We start from the raw sequence: 18200 nt of genomic DNA, 5'->3' as shown, positions 1-18200 counted from the left end.
CACTTGTTTCACCCTACCTCTGCTGGCATGACTGAAAGTAGAAATATTTGAAAAGCAGATTGAAAATGTATTGAACTCCTTGCCTAGCAATTCTGCACTGTTTTCCTTTTTATCTTATTACCAGGTGACATGGATTCATAGTTGGAGTCTGTCAGAAATCTTGGATGGATGCCCTCTTTTTTTTGTTAGAGAACAAGGGAGCAGCCACACCTTTTAAGATGGGTGGCACCATCTGGAAGCACAGATCTAACATAAGGTTGTCTGGACACTTGACTCCATCACCACTCCACTTCTGTATCTGCCAGTCTGGTAGGGGTATCCTGCTTCCCCTCCCCAAGGCCTCTTTCCTCTCCAGTGGCTCCTCTACCACTGGCAGTATCAAAAATCTCATTCCAACCTTTGCTGCAGGCTTTGCACACCTCATCCTTTCTCACAACTGGAGAGACTGGTTCTGGCACTGTGGACTGATTCAAGAGAGGAATGATCATATAATCCCACTCAAGATAATGATGGATCAATTGATAGAATTGTGCATACATCCACCAAGGATGCTAGTCATGGCATGAAGGACTTATCTGCTGGCTTCAGATCACATGGAAAAACAGTCAAGGCAGATTTAAGAGCTGCCACACACTGCCGTGGCCTCACTTCTCACAACCTTCTGAAGTTTACCTCAAGCTCTTTGTTGTACTTATTGATGACAACCTTGTGCAATGTGGTTTTCTCCTGGATGGAGATTTGGACTTCCTTGTTACCTATTGTCAGCGTCTGGCTAACAAGTGGACTTTTCTGTCTGCCTAATGGAGTTCTGTTTTCATACTGTTTAACCAACATTTATATTATTGGTGAATGAACCAATGGCCTATAGGTGCACTGACAGGTAGGTTCATATTCAAGTGACTCCAGTCAAACCTGCAAACAGTGTTCTCCTGCACTAATATGTGAGTTGTTCAACAAACTGTATTGAGCAGAGGTATCCACCTACAGAAGTTATTATTTTGTTTATTTTTGGAAGAGTCAGGAACTATAGTTTATACAGTTTACTTGTAAATAATTTGTGGTTAATAAAACCTGTGGTGTTGTAGAAGCAGACTGACAAAATTAGCATAGAAGGCCCTAAAAGTCAATATAGTAAGTAAGAAATAGAATAATTTTTCCAAATCACCAGTAAGCCAAAGCAAATATTAAGAAAGCTCTAAATAATAAACAAGTAAACCACTCACATTCGCGTAACATATTTTTCCAGAATATTTATTTCAGTGACAGGACAAGGCAGATGCTCCTTTTTGTGTCACTACAGCAATACTATCCACATAAACATATCTTTTGGTGACATCTTATTGACAACCAGTACTCTAGAAATTTATCTGTCTTCTGCTTCTTTCAGCTAAAATGAACGATTGTTGTATAAAAGTACACATTTCAGCAGACAATATAGCAAAAGCAAGAAACAAGTATGTTTGATCTGATTAATGAATGTAAGTTTTGTTGTTGACAAAACAAGAGACAGACAGTAAAAGAAGCTCATACCAATTAAAAAATTATTTAAATCAGAAGAGTATCTTTACTTTACTAATATGGTGAATAAAAATAAGAATGATAAAATAGAATACAAAAATGTATTATATAATACAGAAAGAAAAACCAATTCACGATTTTAGAGATTCCTCTTACACGTGCCACAAATCCAAAGAAAATTCTCCAATACATATATTATGTATTAACTTGGGTGACAACTTAATGACAAAAATTTCATGTATACCTCAAACATAAAATTAATGAATGAGATTCTTAAGCTTATATCTCTATTTTAATAGTGAAGGACATGGTTCAGTTGCTCCGGTCTTTCACCAGAGTGGTTGGTTGGTTGGTTGGTTTGGGGAAGGAGACCGGAGTGCGTGGTCATCGGTCTCATCGGATTAGGGAAGGATGGGGAAGGAAGTCGGCCATGCCCTTTCAGAGGAACCATCCCAGCATTTGCCTGGAGTGATTTAGGGAAATCACGGAAAACCTAAATCAGGATGGCTAGACACGGGATTGAACTGTCGTCCTCCCGAATGCGAGTCCTTCACAAGGGCTTTGTCCATCTACTATCATGCACAGAGATGAGGAACACCGTACCCACAATTCTTCTTATCCCACCACACACCCAACCTACACAATAACCTAATCCAACCACATTCAACTTCTACTTCCACCTCACTGTCTCAGGGGTCACAATCCCGTGGAAGCCCCAGGTGCAAGATGTAACCAATTCAGGCACCTGGCATATCCCACTTTACTCCTTCTGTCACAGGCTTGTTCTATCCTATCAGACAGAGGGACATCTATGAAAGTAGCCATGTATATGAAGCATAATGCAATTTCTACACAGTATTTTATGTGCGCAAGAACACCAACCAGCTGTCCACCATAATGTATGGCCACTGCCAAATTGTGGCTAAGACAGAACATGCTGCTGAGCACAACATGCTTCCATTCAATGATTCGTTATAACATCCTCCCCTTTCAGTACTAGCTTCTTTGAACTACATAGATGGGAATTATATTTACAACACATCCTCTGTTCATGCAATCTCGTGGCCTCGAATTTGTAATTCATTGAGAGGCATTCGCTGGCATATAGGCACTCTGATTTAACCACAGCATTGTAGTGCCTTATTTTGGCATTCCAAGAGATGAACTTTTTGTTGTAAATATTTTTAGTTAATTCAAAAGCTCTCTCCATTTTTGAGATCTGATCCCCCACAGCAGCTTTCTCCAGTCTTGTATGGCTTCATCGAGGTATTTGAAATTTTTTACCTTCTCAATCCATTCACTCTCTGTTTCAAGGCATTGTGGGACATGCTTGTCACTTATCATGAATTTGGTCTTCTCTTTCAAGATCCTAAGCCCTGTCTTGTCAGTGATCCTTTCTAGTAGGTTGATCTGTATGGCCACTTCTTTTAAGTTCTCTGAAAGTATAGCAAAATCATCACTGAGAGCCAAGCAGTTGACTTTGGTTCCTCCCAATTTTCTTCCTAGACAGATTGGGCTAATCCCTTGATTTTAAAGTTCAGAATTCCAAATTCTCACAATCTTCTCCAGGACACAGTTGAATAGTGTTGGTGATAATCCATCATCCTGTCACACATCTGTCTTGATTTCACATGGCTGGAACAATTCTCCCATAAATTTCACTTTGGAAGTTGTGCTCATTTAGGTTTCACTGATAATGTCTGCCAACTTGTTTTTGACCACAGATTCTCTGATGATTCTATCTAGGTTCTCTCTACCCACCAAATCAAATGCCTTTTTGGGGTCAATGAAAGAAACCACTATATTTTTGCCATTCAGCGTTCTGTGTCAGATTATTGATTTCAAATTAAAAATAACTGATCTTATTGTATTTGAGAGTGATGACAACAGGAAAATGGGCCAGTAATTTTCCATGTCCTGTGCATAATCTTTCTTTAATGGAGGCATTACTACTACCTGTTTGAAATACTCATAGAAATTTCCATGATGCAAATGACTCATTTATGTTTATTAAGGGAGTCTGCATACCTGGTATGCATTGTTTCAGCACATCTTTGGCACTTCATCTAAGTCTATTAAATGTTTATTTTTTATTTTTTGTACAGATTTACTAACTTCATACTCTGTGGTTCGTAGTAATATCACTCTACTTAGTGCATAATTATTTACAGATGCTGCATTTCTTTTTGGGAATTATTGCTGTAATTTCTCTGCAGAACCCAAAAAATGTTCTCTCACATATTTTGCTAGGTGATGTTGGTCATTTATTACTTTATCCCCTCTGCCCCTTTAACCAGCATGTTATGTTTTTATTTGCCTCTCTCAGTTTCCAGTTTAATGAAATTCTAGATTGCTTTGCTTTTATTCTCTAAATTGTATATTATTTTGTCATTAAATGACCTTTAGCAGCCATCTGCACCTTCCAGTAGATATGTTTGTACCTTGTACCTTCAATAAAAATTTAAGAACTCTGTCTCATTATAACCCTCTCCTGAAATTGAGTTACTTCAGAGTTTGAGCAAATGTTGTAATATCTACTGTTATCCATTTCTTTTTTTTTTTTTAGATATTGCTACTAAATGAGTACTTTTGGAAATGGAACAGCTTGTGTCTGTATATGTGTGGATGGATATGTGTGTGTGTGTGTGTGTGTGTGTGTGTGTGTGTGTGTGTGTGTGTGAGTGTATACCTATCCCTTTTTCCCCCTATGGTAAGTCTTTCCGTTCCCAGGATTGGAATGACTCCTTACCCTCTCCCTTAAAACCCACATTCTTTCATCTTTCCCTCACCTTCCCTCTTTCCTGACGAAGCAACCCCTGGTTGCGAAAGCTCGAAATTTTGTGTGTGTGTTTGTGTGTGTTTTTTTCATTGTGCCTATCTATCCTTTCATCTTTCCTTTTCCTTCCCTCTTTTCTGACGAAGCAGCCGCCGGTTGCGAAAGCTCAAAATTCTGTGTGTGTGTTTTATTTATTGTGCCTATCTACCGGCACTTTCCCGCTTGGTAAGTCTTGGAATCTTTGTTTTTAATATATTTTTCCCATGTGGAAGTTTATTTCTATTATATAGAGGCCTGCCAGCGGCGGTGTTGCCCAATGGGTGCTTTGACTTGTTAGCTGAAACTTGAATTTATGCGCGGGATGATCTGATTGGCTAACTTCAATGCTGGATAACTCGGCGCTGATGACCATGCTGTTTAGCGCCTGTAAACCTCTCTCACTAGATAATTTGGAAATGGCACAATGTGTTGAATTTCTTTCTTAACGTTTATGTCTCAGTAGAACTTTCTCTGTGACATCCCTACAAGCTTTCACACATTTTCTGACCACCCTGTATATATAAAAACAAAGATGCAGTAGCTTACCAAATGAGAGTGTTGGTATGTTGATAGAAGACAATAAAAGACACACAAACACACACACAAATTTTAAGCTTTCGCAACCCATGGTTGCTTTATCAGGAAAGAGGGAAGGAGAGGGAAAGACGAAAGGATGTGGGTTTTAAGGGAGAGGGTAAGGAGTCATTCCAGTCCTGGGAGTGGAAAGACTTACATTAGGGGGAAAAAGGGACACGCACACACACACATATCCATTGGCACATATACAGACACAAGCAGACATATGTAAACACACAGCTGTATGTGTGTATATGTGCGGATGTGTGTGTGTGTGTGTGTGTGTGTGTGTGTGTGTGTGTGTGTGTGTGTGTGTGTGTGTGTGCGAATGTCCTAAGGTAAGTCTTTCTGCTCCCAGGATTGGAATGACTCCTTACCCTCTCCCTTAAAACTCACATCCTTTCGTCTTTCCCTCTCCTTCCCTATTTCCTGACGAAGCAACTGTGGGTTGCAAAAGCTTTAATTTTGTGTGTATGTTTGTGTTTGTTTGTTTGCACTGACAGCACTTTTGTTTGGTAAGTCACATCAACTTTGTTTTTAGATATATTTTTCCCATGTGTAATGTTTGGCAATACTAACATTTTTTATGCTAAAAAACCTCAAAAGGAAGCCAGAGGGTGGGGTTGGGGGGGAATTGGTATAACAAGCACAAAAAGGAATAATGGAACATGATAAATAAATTGGGTATAAATTATAATGAAAATATGACATTATTAAGAAAGCTGTACAATCTCTGCATAAAGAATTTTACCTGTTTCAGTTCTTCTAATTTTAGAGCTGTATCTTCACTGACATATGGCTTGAAATCATTATCACCAATGTTGATCATATATCTGTAATAAATTAACTTCTGAAATATGAATATTTATTGAACTACTAATATCCACTAATTTGATATAATTTAATTTCTGAAATATTAAATAAGAATGAAACACAACATTATGACTCCAGCCAGAGGGTGGGGTTGGGAGAGGGGGGGGGGGGGGGGTTGGGTACAACAAGCACAAAAAGGAATAGTGGAACATAATAAATAAGTTGGGTATAAATTATAATGAAAATATGATAATGAAAAAAGAGGGGTGGAAATGTATTAATGGAGGGTAAGTGTAGGGGAGTGCCAGGATCAAGGATGTTTATATACTCTCTTCTGTTATGTTCATATAGTTGTCACATAGAAAATATGCACCACACTGTGAAGTGTGTGTTTCAATGCAAGAGGGGTCTGGAAGCTGTAATCTGCCAAACATTGATATGTATGTTAATCAGTCAATAGAAATTAATCTACTGCAAGAAAATAGAACAACAGTAAAACTTCTCACCTGGGCTTCAGTTTGGATTGTATCTGACAGCTGCATATGTCAAAGTGCTGCTGGGTATGTAAGAAGTATTGAAGAGTTTTACCTAGACTAGATAACTAGTTCAGAAATAATAAACTGCTAAAAAAAGAACATTTACAGCTTTAAAAACAATGAACCAAAACATAATGAGTTAGTGCTAAAAATCAAACTTAAGCAAGTATCCCATGTAAAAATAATAAATTAGCATGGACAGAGTGCATCAACAACATAAAGGCTGCTGTATATTATAGAAGTTAGCCAAAGTTCATCTAAAATTGTGAGCCATATGTTAGTGACTATTACAGCACCATCTATCACAAAGCAAAAAAAGTGGTCCAACTAAAACATTCATATTTATTTACGTACTACACGAATATGTAATAAAAAATGGTGGTTCCTATTTTTTTTTTTAATGCAGTTGATATCCGTTTGATCTATGGCAGCTCCATCTAGGGGGCCAACTGTAGTGCCATTTGGTTTCCCCCTTCAAGCTAGACAAGTTTCGTTCTTTGTAGTTTTTTCATTTGACACTTATTTCGTGAGATATTTGGTCCGGTTACTATCAATGGACCACCCTGTATAAGAAAGGTAAAAGAACGGACTTATAAAATTGTAGACCAATATCCGAAACTTCTGTTTGCTGCAGAATCATTGAACATATAACTAGATAATAAATTTTGTTCAGATTGAGAAGGTTAATTCCACAAATCAGCATGGTTTTAGAAAGCATTGCTTGTGTGAAACTCAGATTGCCCTTTTCTTGCATGATATACTGAGAACTGTGGATCAAGGGCAACATGCAGATTATGTATTTCTAGATTTTCAGAAAGCATTTGACACATGCCCCATTGCAGGCTGTCATACATACAAGTGAATGGCATAAGTTCAGAGATATGTGAGTGGTTCAAAGACTTCTTAAATAATAGAACTCAGTATGTTGTCCTTGATGGTGAGTGTTCATTAGAGGCAAGGGTATCATCAAAAAAGTCCCAGGGAAGTGTGATAGGACTGCTGTTGTTCTCTGTATACATAAATGATTTGGTTGACAGGGTTGGCAGCAATCTGTGGTTGTTTGCTCATGATGTCATGGTATATGGTAACATGCTGAAGGTGAGTGACTGTAATAAGATACAGCTTAGATAAAATTTCCAATTGGTGTGATGAATGGCAGCTAGCTCTAAATGTGAAAAAATGGAAGTTAATGCAAATGAGTAGGCAGATCAAACCTGTAATGTTTGGATACAGTGTTACTAGTGTCCTGATTTACACAGACAAGTCATTTAAATATCTGGGCATAACATAGCAAAATGATATGAGGTATAACGAGCATGTGGGAACCGTGGTAGGGAGGGTGAATGGTTGGCTTCAGTTCATTGGGAAAATTTTAGGAAAGTATAGTTCACCTGTAAAGGAGATCACATACAGGACACTGGTGGGACCTATTCCTGAGTACCACTTGAGTCTTTGGCATCTGTACTAGGCTGGATTCAAAGAAGACATCAAAGCAATTCAGAGGCAGGCTGCTGTAGTTGTTACTGGTAGGTTCAAGCAACACATAAGTGTTACAGAGATGCTTTAGGAACTCAAATATGAGTCTCTGGAGGGAAGGCAACGTCCTTTTCAAGAAAAACTATTGAGAAAATTTAGAGAACTGGCATTTGAAGCATACATTGTGCATAAGAACCATAAAGATACTTGAAATTAGGGTCAATATGGAGGCAAACAGACAATTGTATTTCCTTTGCTCTATTTGTAAGTGGAACAGGAAAGAAAATGATATTTAGTGGTACAGGGTATCCTCTGCCACACACCGTATCATGGCTTACAGAGTATTTATGTATTAAAAACAAAGATTCCAAGACTTACCAAGCGGGAAAGCGCCAGCAGACAGGCACAATGAACAAAACACACAAACACACACACAGAATTACTAGCTTTCGCAACCGATGGTTGCTTCTTCAGGAAGGAGAGGGAAAGACGAAAGGAGGTGGGTTTTAAGGGAGAGGGTAAGGAGTCATTCCAATCCCGGGAGCGGAAAGACTTCCATTAGGGGAAAAAAAGGACAGGTGTACACTCGCACACACACACACACACACACACACACACACACACACACACACACACACACACACACATCCATCCGCACATACAAAGACACAAGCAGACATATTTAAAGGCCTTTAAATATGTTTGCTTGTGTCTGTGAATGTGCGGATGGATATGTGTGTGTGTGTGTGTGTGTGTGCAAGTGTACACCTCTCCTTTTTTTCCCCTAAGGGAAGTCTTTCCGCTCCCGGGATTGGAATGACTCCTCACCCTCTCCCTTAAAACCCACATCCTTTCGTCTTTCCCTCCCCTTCCTGAAGAAGTAACCATCGGTTGCGAAAGCTAGTAATTGTGTGTGTGTGTTTGTGAGTTTTGTTCATTGTGCCTGTCTGCCGGCGCTTTCCCGCTTGGTAAGTCTTGGAATCTTTGTTTTTAATATATTTTTCCCATGTGGAAGTTTCTTTCTATTTTATTTACAGAGTATTTATGTAGATGTAGATGAAGATGGTGCCAATATGGAAGAAATTACACATGCAAGGACAGCAAGAAGATCACTATTAGTGATTTAATATCAAGTAGAAAGAAGGAATGACCAAAAAATGAGCTCTTGTGTGAGCCAGTGGGAATAATGAGATAAGACAATTTTCTGAGCAAATAATTGCACATATGATTGATTATAAAAGACAGTCATAAGCAAGTTTAAAAGTCATTTACTGCATGTGGTACATTAGAATTCTATTAAATGTGTTAAAGAGTAAGAAATAAAGTTAGCTGTTAACAGCACAGTGGTTCTGAATGTAAACATATGATTGTGACACTCTCTTTCAAATTCTAAAGGTGGCAGGGGTAAAATACAGGGAGCGAAAGGCTATTTACAATTTGTACAGAAACCAGATGGCAGTTATAAGAGTCAAGGGACATGAAAGGGAAGCAGCGGTTGGGAAGGGAGTGAGACAGGGTTGTAGCCTGTCCCCGATATTATTCAATCTGTATATTGAGCAAGCAGTAAAGGAAACAAAAGAAAAATTTGGAGTAGGTATTAAAGTCCATGGAGAAGAAATAAAAACGTAGAGGTTTGCCGATGACATTGTAATTCTGTCAGAGACAGCAAAGGACTTGGAAGAGCAGTTGAAGGGAATGGACAGTGTCTTGAAAGGAGGATATAAGATGAACATCAACAAAAGCTAAACAAGGCTAACGGAATGTAGTTGAATTACGTGATGCTGCTGGAATTAGATTGGAAAATGAGACACTCAAAGTAGTAAAGGAGTTTTGCTATTTGAGGAGCAAAATAACTGATGATGGTCGAAGTAGAGAGGATATAAAATGTAGACTGGCAATGGCAAGGAAAGCGTTTCTGAAGAGGAGAAATTTGTTAACATCGAGTATAGATTTAAATGTCAGGAAGGCGTTCCTGAAAGTATTTGTATGGAGTGTAGCCATGTATGGAAGTGAAACATGGAGAATAAATAGTTTGGACAAGAAGAGAATAGAAGCTTTCAAAATGTGGTGCTACAGAAGAATGTTGAAGATTAGGTGGGTAGATCACGTAACTAATGAGGAAGTATTGAATAGGATTGGGGAGAAGTTTGTGGCACAACTTGACTAGAAGAAGGGATCAGTTGGTAGGACATGACCTGTGGCATCAAGGTATCACAAATTTAGCATTGGAGGGCAGTGTGGAAGGTAAAAATCGTAGAGGGAGACCAAGAGACGAATACACTAAGCAGATTCAGAAGGATGTAGGTTGCAGTATGTACTGGGAGATGAAGGAGCTTGCACAGGATAGATTAGCATGGAGAGCTGCATCAAACCAGTCTCAGGACTGAAGACCACAACAACAACACTATTATATACCAACTATACTCAAAAAATTGCTGTAAGCATTACTGGAAAATCAGCACTGCTTTTGATACAATTTTTATCCACACACCAAGACTGCAAAATTGTTTTGCAAATGTTGTAGTCTAAGCCATGTGGCACTCACAGCCAGTTTAACCTTGACCCAGCTGTCCCTTTGAGTTGAAGGCCCTTATGACACCTTACATCAAATCAAAACAGGCTGGAAAATATCACATTAGTGAAAAGTGGGAAAATTCAGTTCGGGAGAAAAAGAGGTATCAATCTTGGGTTATTGTGTATCACATCAAGAAAAATAATCAAAAAACCTCATCATAGCAGAACATTTTTAGGACTGGTGAATTTCTACTGATGCATGTTACTGCATACGGCAGAAATCCAACAACCTAATGGTAATGTAATTTAGCTTGCTTGACCCTCAACAGATCTTCTCTTAATTTTTATTACTGATGCTTCAGCTATGCTATAGGTGCTTTTTTTTCACCAACTGTGAGAAGGAACACCTGAACTACCTGCAATTTACTCCATTCACTAACACACAACATAACTATAACACCTACGATCGTGAATTATCAGCAACATATCTGAGAGTCAAACATTTTCTTTACATTCCAGAAACTAGAAAATTCACAATATTCTAAGGCAACAGGCCACTGACAATTACTTTTAAACAGCTTCCATAAAAGGCAACATCCAGGCAGCTGCAACTCCTGGAAGTTTGGTCAGTTAATCACAGATATTCAGCACCTTCAAGGAGGAGAGAATACTCCTGTTGGTACATGTTTCAAAGTAGCCGACATCATGCTACTAGCCAGCAGTTCATATGAAGATATTGCTAAGACACAGAGAAATGGCCAGAACTGGACCAAATGAAGAATTCAAACTCCTGTTCCTTAGCATTTGTAACATTATTGTTATCTGATGGATCATAAATACTTAGTGATATTTCTGCAAATAAATCCAGGCCATATGTTCCTCCATCCTAATGATAATATGTCTTCCATGTGTGACAAATCATGGCGGATTCTTCCCATCTATTGTTTTCTTCTGCTCCCAAAAATAACAAATTTTTTACTAATTTTCAATTCATTTATCTGCTGGCATTTAGCAGTTACTTACTTACTCCATTTGGTGATCAGATAATCATTTTGGTTATTTTGTTTACTCTACGTGTGCCAGGTGGCTATAATTAAACTAATCCTGCAGTGAGGGCTGTGTACGTCGCAGGATGCTGAAACATCGTATATATGTTCATTAATAAATGCACTCGCCTAGTATGCTAGAAAAAAAAAAGAAGGAAAAACAAAAGATTCCACTTTCTGCCACCAGATGAAAGTATGGCACTGTAAGCTGTCAGAATGTGAAATGTTTTGTGTTCCCACTAGGCAGAGATCAGAACCAACCAACACACAGAAGAAACCCACAAAACCAGCATGGCAACACAGGCTACAGATCAAAATAGAAAAACTGAGAAAAGACATCGGACAGCTAACACAATTTATAGGAAATGAAATGTCAGAAAAAAAAAGTTTAGGTAAAATCTCACAACAAGAAGCGATAGAGCAATTAGATGAAAATAAACAGAAATCACAAGCATTGGCCAAACGACTTAGAAGATACAAAAAAAGTGAAAATAGAAGGAAACAAAACCAAACATTCAACACAAACCAAAAGAAATTTTACCAGACAATAGATAACACACACATTAAAATAGACAATCCACCAAACATAACAGACATGGAACACTTCTGGAGCAACATATGGTCAAACCCGGTACAACATAACAGACATGCACTGTGGATACAAGCAGAAACAGATACAAACAAGATGATACTACAAATGCCTGAAGTGACAATTTTGCAACATGAAGTCACCCAAGCAATTAATTCTACTCACAATTGGAAAGCCCCTGGAAAAGATAAAATTGCAAATTTCTGGCTTAAGAAGTTCACCTCAACACATTCACATCTAACTAAATTATTTAACAGTTACATTGCAGACCCATACACATTCCCTAATACACTTACACATGGAATAACTTATATGAAACCTAAAGATCGAGCAGACACAGCAAACCCAGCTAAATATCGCCCCATAACATGCCTACCAACAATATACAAAATATTAACTTCAGTCATTACACAGAAATTAATGGCACATACAACACAGAACAAAATTATAAATGAAGAACAAAAAGGCTGTTGCAAAGGAGGACGAGGATGTAAAGAGAAACTGATAATAGATGCAGAGGTGACATAGCAAGCTAAAACTAAACAAAGGTCATTACACTATGCATACATTGATTACCAAAAAGCTTTTGATAGTGTACCTCACTCATGGTTACTACAAATATTGGAAATATACAAAGTAGATCCTAAATTGATACAGTTCCTAAACATAGTAATGAAAAATTGGAAAACCACACATTACACTATGCATACATTGATTACCAAAAAGCTTTTGATAGTGTACCTCACTCATGGTTACTACAAATATTGGAAATATACAAAGTAGATCCTAAATTGATACAGTTCCTAAACATAGTAATGAAAAATTGGAAAACCACACTTAATATCCAAACAAATTAAAATAATATGACATCACAGCCAATACAGATTAAGAGTGGAATATACCAAGGAGACTCATTAAGTCCTTTCTGGTTCTGCCTTGCTCTGAACCCACTATCCAACATGCTAAATAATACAAATTATGGATAGAATATTACTGGAACATACCAACACAAAATCACACATTTGCTATACATGGATGATCTAAAACTACTGACAGCAACAAATCAACAACTCAATCAATTACTAAAGATAACAGAAGTATTCAGCAATGATATAAATATGGCTTTTGGAACAGACAAATATAAGAAAAATAGCATAGTCAGGGGAAAACACACTAAACAGGAAGATTACATATTGGATAACCACAGCAACTGCATAGAAGTGATGGAAAAAACAGATGCCTATAAATATCTAGGATACAGACAAAAAATAGGAATAGATAATACAAATATTAAAGAAGAACTAAAAGAAAAATATAGACAAAGACTAACAAAAATACTGAAAACAGAATTGACAGCAAGAAACAAGACAAAAGGTATAAATACTTATGCTATACCAATATTGACCTACTCATTTGGAGTAGTGAAATGGAGTAACACAGACCTAGAAGCACTCAATACACTTACACCATCACAATGCCACAAATATAGAATACATCACATACATTCAGCAACTGAAAGATTCACATTAAGCAGAAAGGAAGGAGGAAGGGGATTTATCGACATAAAAAACCTACATCATGGACAGGTAGACAATTTAAGAAAATTCTTTATAGAACGAGCAGAAACTAGCAAAATACACAAAGCAATCACTCATATAAATACATCGGCTACACCACTGCAATTTCATAACCACTTCTACAACCCTTTAGATCACATAACATCAACAGATACGAAGAAAGTAAATTGGAAAAAGAAAACACTACATGGCAAGCACCCGTATCATCTAACACAGCCACACATTGATCAAGATGCAACCAACACATGGCTAAGAAAAGGCAATATATACAGTGAGATGGAAGGATTCATGATTGCAATACATGATCAAACAATAAACACCAGATATTACAGCAAGCATATTATTAAAGATCCCAATACCACAACAGATAAATGCAGATTTTGCAAACAACAAATAGAAACAGTAGATCACCTCACAAGCAGATGTACAATACTAGCAAATACAGAATCCCCCGAAAGACATGACAATGTAGCAAAAAAAATACATCAACAGCTTGCCTTACAACATAAACTCATAAAACAACACGTTCTCACATACAAGTGTGCACCACAAAACGTACTGGACAATGATGAATACAAATTATACTGGAACAGAACCATTATAACAGATAAAACAACACCACATAACAAACCTGACATCATACTCACCAATAAAAAGAAGAAATTAACACAACTAATCGAAATATCCATACCCAATACAACAAATATACAGAAGAAAACAGGAGAAAAAATTGAAAAATACATCCAACTGGCTGAGGAAATCAAGGACATGTGGCATTAGGATAAAGTTGGCATTATACCAATTATACTATCAACTACAGGAGTCATACCACACAATATCCACCAGTACATCAATGCAATATGGCTACATCCAAACTTATATATACAACTACAGAAATCCATAATTATTGATACATGTTCAATTACCCGAAAGTTCCTAAATGCAATATAACATATACCGTACAATTAAAAGGAAGTCACGCTTGATCAAGGTCCGCGTCACTTTCCATTTTTGACCAGGCATAATGTCTGAGAAAAGAAAGAAAAAATAATAATAATAATATCCCTATTGGAAACAGCAGTATTAACAGTTTAGAGGTAACCTCTATGGGAAGTTCTAAGTAAAATGGTCTATCACCTGTGACTTCTAATCACCAAATTTAATTGATCACCAAACAAGGGGAAAATAATCACGCCACTTGCCACACAGTTTTGTCAACATTACAGGCAGCACATGAACAGTTATTTCTGTGAAGTCTAAGCAATCCAGGATGATGTACAGTCCTCATGAGTTCACTTCCTACTTTTACCAAGAACACTCTTGGTAGCTGCCCAGCTCTAATGTCATCTGAGGCACAGCACAAGAAGGCACTTGACTGATGTGGTCCGATTGATATCTGTATGTATATGGGTGCAGTGGACCACAAAACAGAACATCTGCTATCAGCAGCCCTAGTCACAGGTAGCTGTATTTAAATGACCCCTTTCTCAGACAGGTATTAATTAAGATCTGTGTCATTTAACAATTTACAATCTTCTTGATTTTTATGTAAATACAGTAAGTTTGCTTTAGATATTGAAAAAGTATTAACTTGATTGCTTTTAAACTTTGCTGGCTAGAATTTTGAAATTGGAGCTGACACTAGAATGTAACTTCTGAACTGTCTCTTTAAGACTCCCTGTAATTATTATTATTATTATTCACAATGCAGCTTGAAATTGGTACAGCTTTATTAGAGCATGAATGTAATTGAGTGCTGTAATTAGTAATCTTTGTTACAAATACAGATGATAGTTAATCTGTTATGAATAAGGTTATTTTTGTTCCTAATTTGGTTTTTGGTAAAAAACTTTAAAACTAATATAGGTAGCTTATTGGTGTCACCTATATAAGGTGAATTTTCATCTTTCTGAATCTAATATTTAGTACCTTAAATTTTTCATAAAAATGTCAATTTCGACCAAAATATCATGTTGGCAATGTTGAGATTTGTAAGTTGTAACATACATTTGCATATTTTGACCATTTTTTAGCTTTGTAGTCTTATTATTCAGTGACACTTATTTTTTTTTATTAAGATCATATATTTTGCTTAATATATTCATTTGGTCATTCTCAGACTTTACAGTGTTAACTTTAATACACTGAAGCATAGCCTGACAAAGTTTGGAAAAAAATATTTTAATTTTCAATTTCACTATTAGTTTATGGTGTAATCCTTTTGTATGTTATGATGACATTTCACTGGTAGAATTGAACTGGGATAAAGACTGGCACACTCACTCACTTTTGTGCCTCTTACTATGCTTCAGCACTTATTTTGCCTCAACGTACAACGTGCAGGAACACCCACTGAACTCAGCATATGTGACTGTGTGATGTGGTTTCACTAGATACTGCACAGGTTGGTATTACTGTGGATTGTTTGATGCAACAATAATGAAAATTACGTCAGATGTAGTCACTGTAGATTGTTTGATGCAACAATATGTAGTCGGGTGCTTGAGAAAGAATCACATTTTTTTACTCTAAAATAAAATTGGTGAGTGGTACAAATGGCCCCTGCAGGGGTTTTGAGTACTGTGACTCACATGGAAAAAACCCAACAGAAATCCACAGTGCATTAAATGAAATTTATGATGGGCCACAGTAGAGTTTCATGTTGGTTTAATCTTTTTTGTGGTGATTGTATGAACATAGATGATAATCCAAAACTGAGAAGATGTCAACAGATGAACAAAGTGTGAAACTTTTGACAGATGCTGTAGAAGAAGATCACAGTGTGACATGTGAGGAACTCTCTGAAGCCATGGGAATTCTACCACATCTGTATTGTGTGTACTGGCAAATGATTTGAAGAAGAGAAAAATTTCTGTGACTGCAGAAGAGAAGCAGAAATACCTAAACATTGCAAACTTCCTCAAACAATAAACTAACCATGAAGGTCAAGCATTCTTGTGCTGAATTGTCGCTACTGATGAAACATGGATTAAAGACTTTGAAATGGAGTTGAAATCACTGCCCAATGCATGGAGAGCTTCGGATTCTCCATGCGCAAAAAAATTTAAATGTGCTTAATCACAGGTCAAGCAAATGATGAGTTTTGCTTATGATCAATGAGGAATCATAATGACAGAACGTGACACAGCAGTTTATTATTGTAACTTCATGCAAAACCTGGAGAGAGAAATGCATGAAATCTGACTTCATTTGCTTGCGTCTGGGCCATTGATTATCCATGACAATGATCAGCCACATGTCAGCCAAATTGTAGCCCAAACATTAGACAAATACAGATGAGTAGTGTTGCTGCATCTTCCTTAAACCCTTGATATGAGTCCACCAAACTTTGACTTGTTCCTGAAGTTGAAAAAGACCTATGCGAGGACCTCATTACCTTTCTCTGGAAGTACTTTCAACCACTGTTAACTGAGAAATTTGACAGATCGACATAAGTGCTGTCCTGAATGGAATAATAGAGCTTCTGAGAAGTTGAGATTCAGTCATAGAGAAGCAGCAAAACTATACTGAAGGACTGTAAAAAGATATTGGGAAAAAAGAAATGGAAAAAAAACAGTGCAGTTTAAAAAAAATAGTGTGCCTTATTTATGAGATGTCCCTTGCCTCCTCATGCAATGTGTATGAAACATGTGATTCCAGCTTCGCAAGAATGTAGCTGTGTCCACACCACCATTTTTGGCAAGATGCAACTGTACCACATGTCACTTGACACGTGGAAGATCTGATTCCAGAAACCTTCAACAATGACCATGTCGACAAAGCAAGCTGGAATCGTTTTACTTCCTCTCTTGTTTTGCCATCTGCCTCCTTAAATTCATTTCATCTTAATTTTGCCTATTTACTTTTAACATACATGAGTATAATGTGCAGTTCCATAAAAGAAAAAGGTTGGGCCACAGTCCTAAGAAATATAGCACCAGATCTAATTTTGTGCTTAGTTTTGTGTATGTAATCATTTTCCTATTTTATTTCACTATTCCTAGTTAATATCTTTTCTTATAGGGTGAAATCAGAAATTTTTTTGTGGCTTAGACACCATTGTTGACTTACAAACAAATATAAATTCTGTAATAATTATAAACATTTGGAAGAAGAACTACTAGAATTCTTAAAGTATTTATTTGGCTCCATTTGAAAACATGTTATCAAAGCCAGCCCTTATTTAATTCCAAAATAATTATCAAGTTTGTTTCTATAACTATATCTGTTAATTTCATTATGTAAACAAATAATTTGGCCTAGCCTTTGTGGTAGAAGAAATTATTAAAAATGAAGAATTTTTTGATGTATTCAGTTAATTGCATGAGTTACATTTTAATTGTAATTTCTGTAACTTAAACATTGAACAATGTATAATTTCCATGCCTATTATTGTGAGAATATATATAGGACCAATTTTTGGTGCTGAGACAGTCAGCCCATGGCTGATTCTCAGAGGGGAATTATGTACTGTTTCAAGCAGCAACAATGCATCATCTGAATAGTGGAATTATTATAACACAAATAGGCTGTGTGTTAAAATAATGACAGTGTCTGTTCAATTTATTTGAGAAATAGTGTCACACTTACCTTATTATTCTGCAAGAACTGTGAACTGTGTGGTTAGGTATGCTGATGTTTACCTGCAACCTATTAATGGGGCTTAAAATTTACCAATAGTGAACTGGCCATATAACTGTAACATTGGGGAGTTGTGAACAGTGAAAGTAGAAAACTGTG

At 37.0% G+C, this 18200-nt stretch overlaps 1 protein-coding gene across 4 annotated transcripts in view; it reads right to left on the bottom strand.

Moving 5' to 3' along the window:
* Positions 1-1235: 1235 nt before the first annotated feature.
* Positions 1236-18200, bottom strand: part of LOC126354807 (uncharacterized) — a 216916-nt gene continuing 199951 nt past the window's right edge. For all 4 annotated transcript variants that reach the window (XM_050004729.1, XM_050004730.1, XM_050004727.1 and 1 more), the window contains exons 7-8: positions 5661-5742; positions 1236-1387 (exon numbers count right to left, since the gene is read on the bottom strand). In XM_050004729.1, coding sequence (XP_049860686.1) covers positions 1364-1387; positions 5661-5742 — 106 coding nt within the window. In that variant the 3' untranslated portion in view covers positions 1236-1363. The remainder of the gene's footprint in view (positions 1388-5660; positions 5743-18200) is intronic.

The sequence above is a fragment of the Schistocerca gregaria genome, chromosome 3, assembly GCF_023897955.1.
Source record: "Schistocerca gregaria isolate iqSchGreg1 chromosome 3, iqSchGreg1.2, whole genome shotgun sequence".
Lineage (NCBI taxonomy): Eukaryota > Metazoa > Arthropoda > Insecta > Orthoptera > Acrididae > Schistocerca > Schistocerca gregaria.
This window is presented reverse-complemented; position numbering and strand designations above follow the sequence as displayed.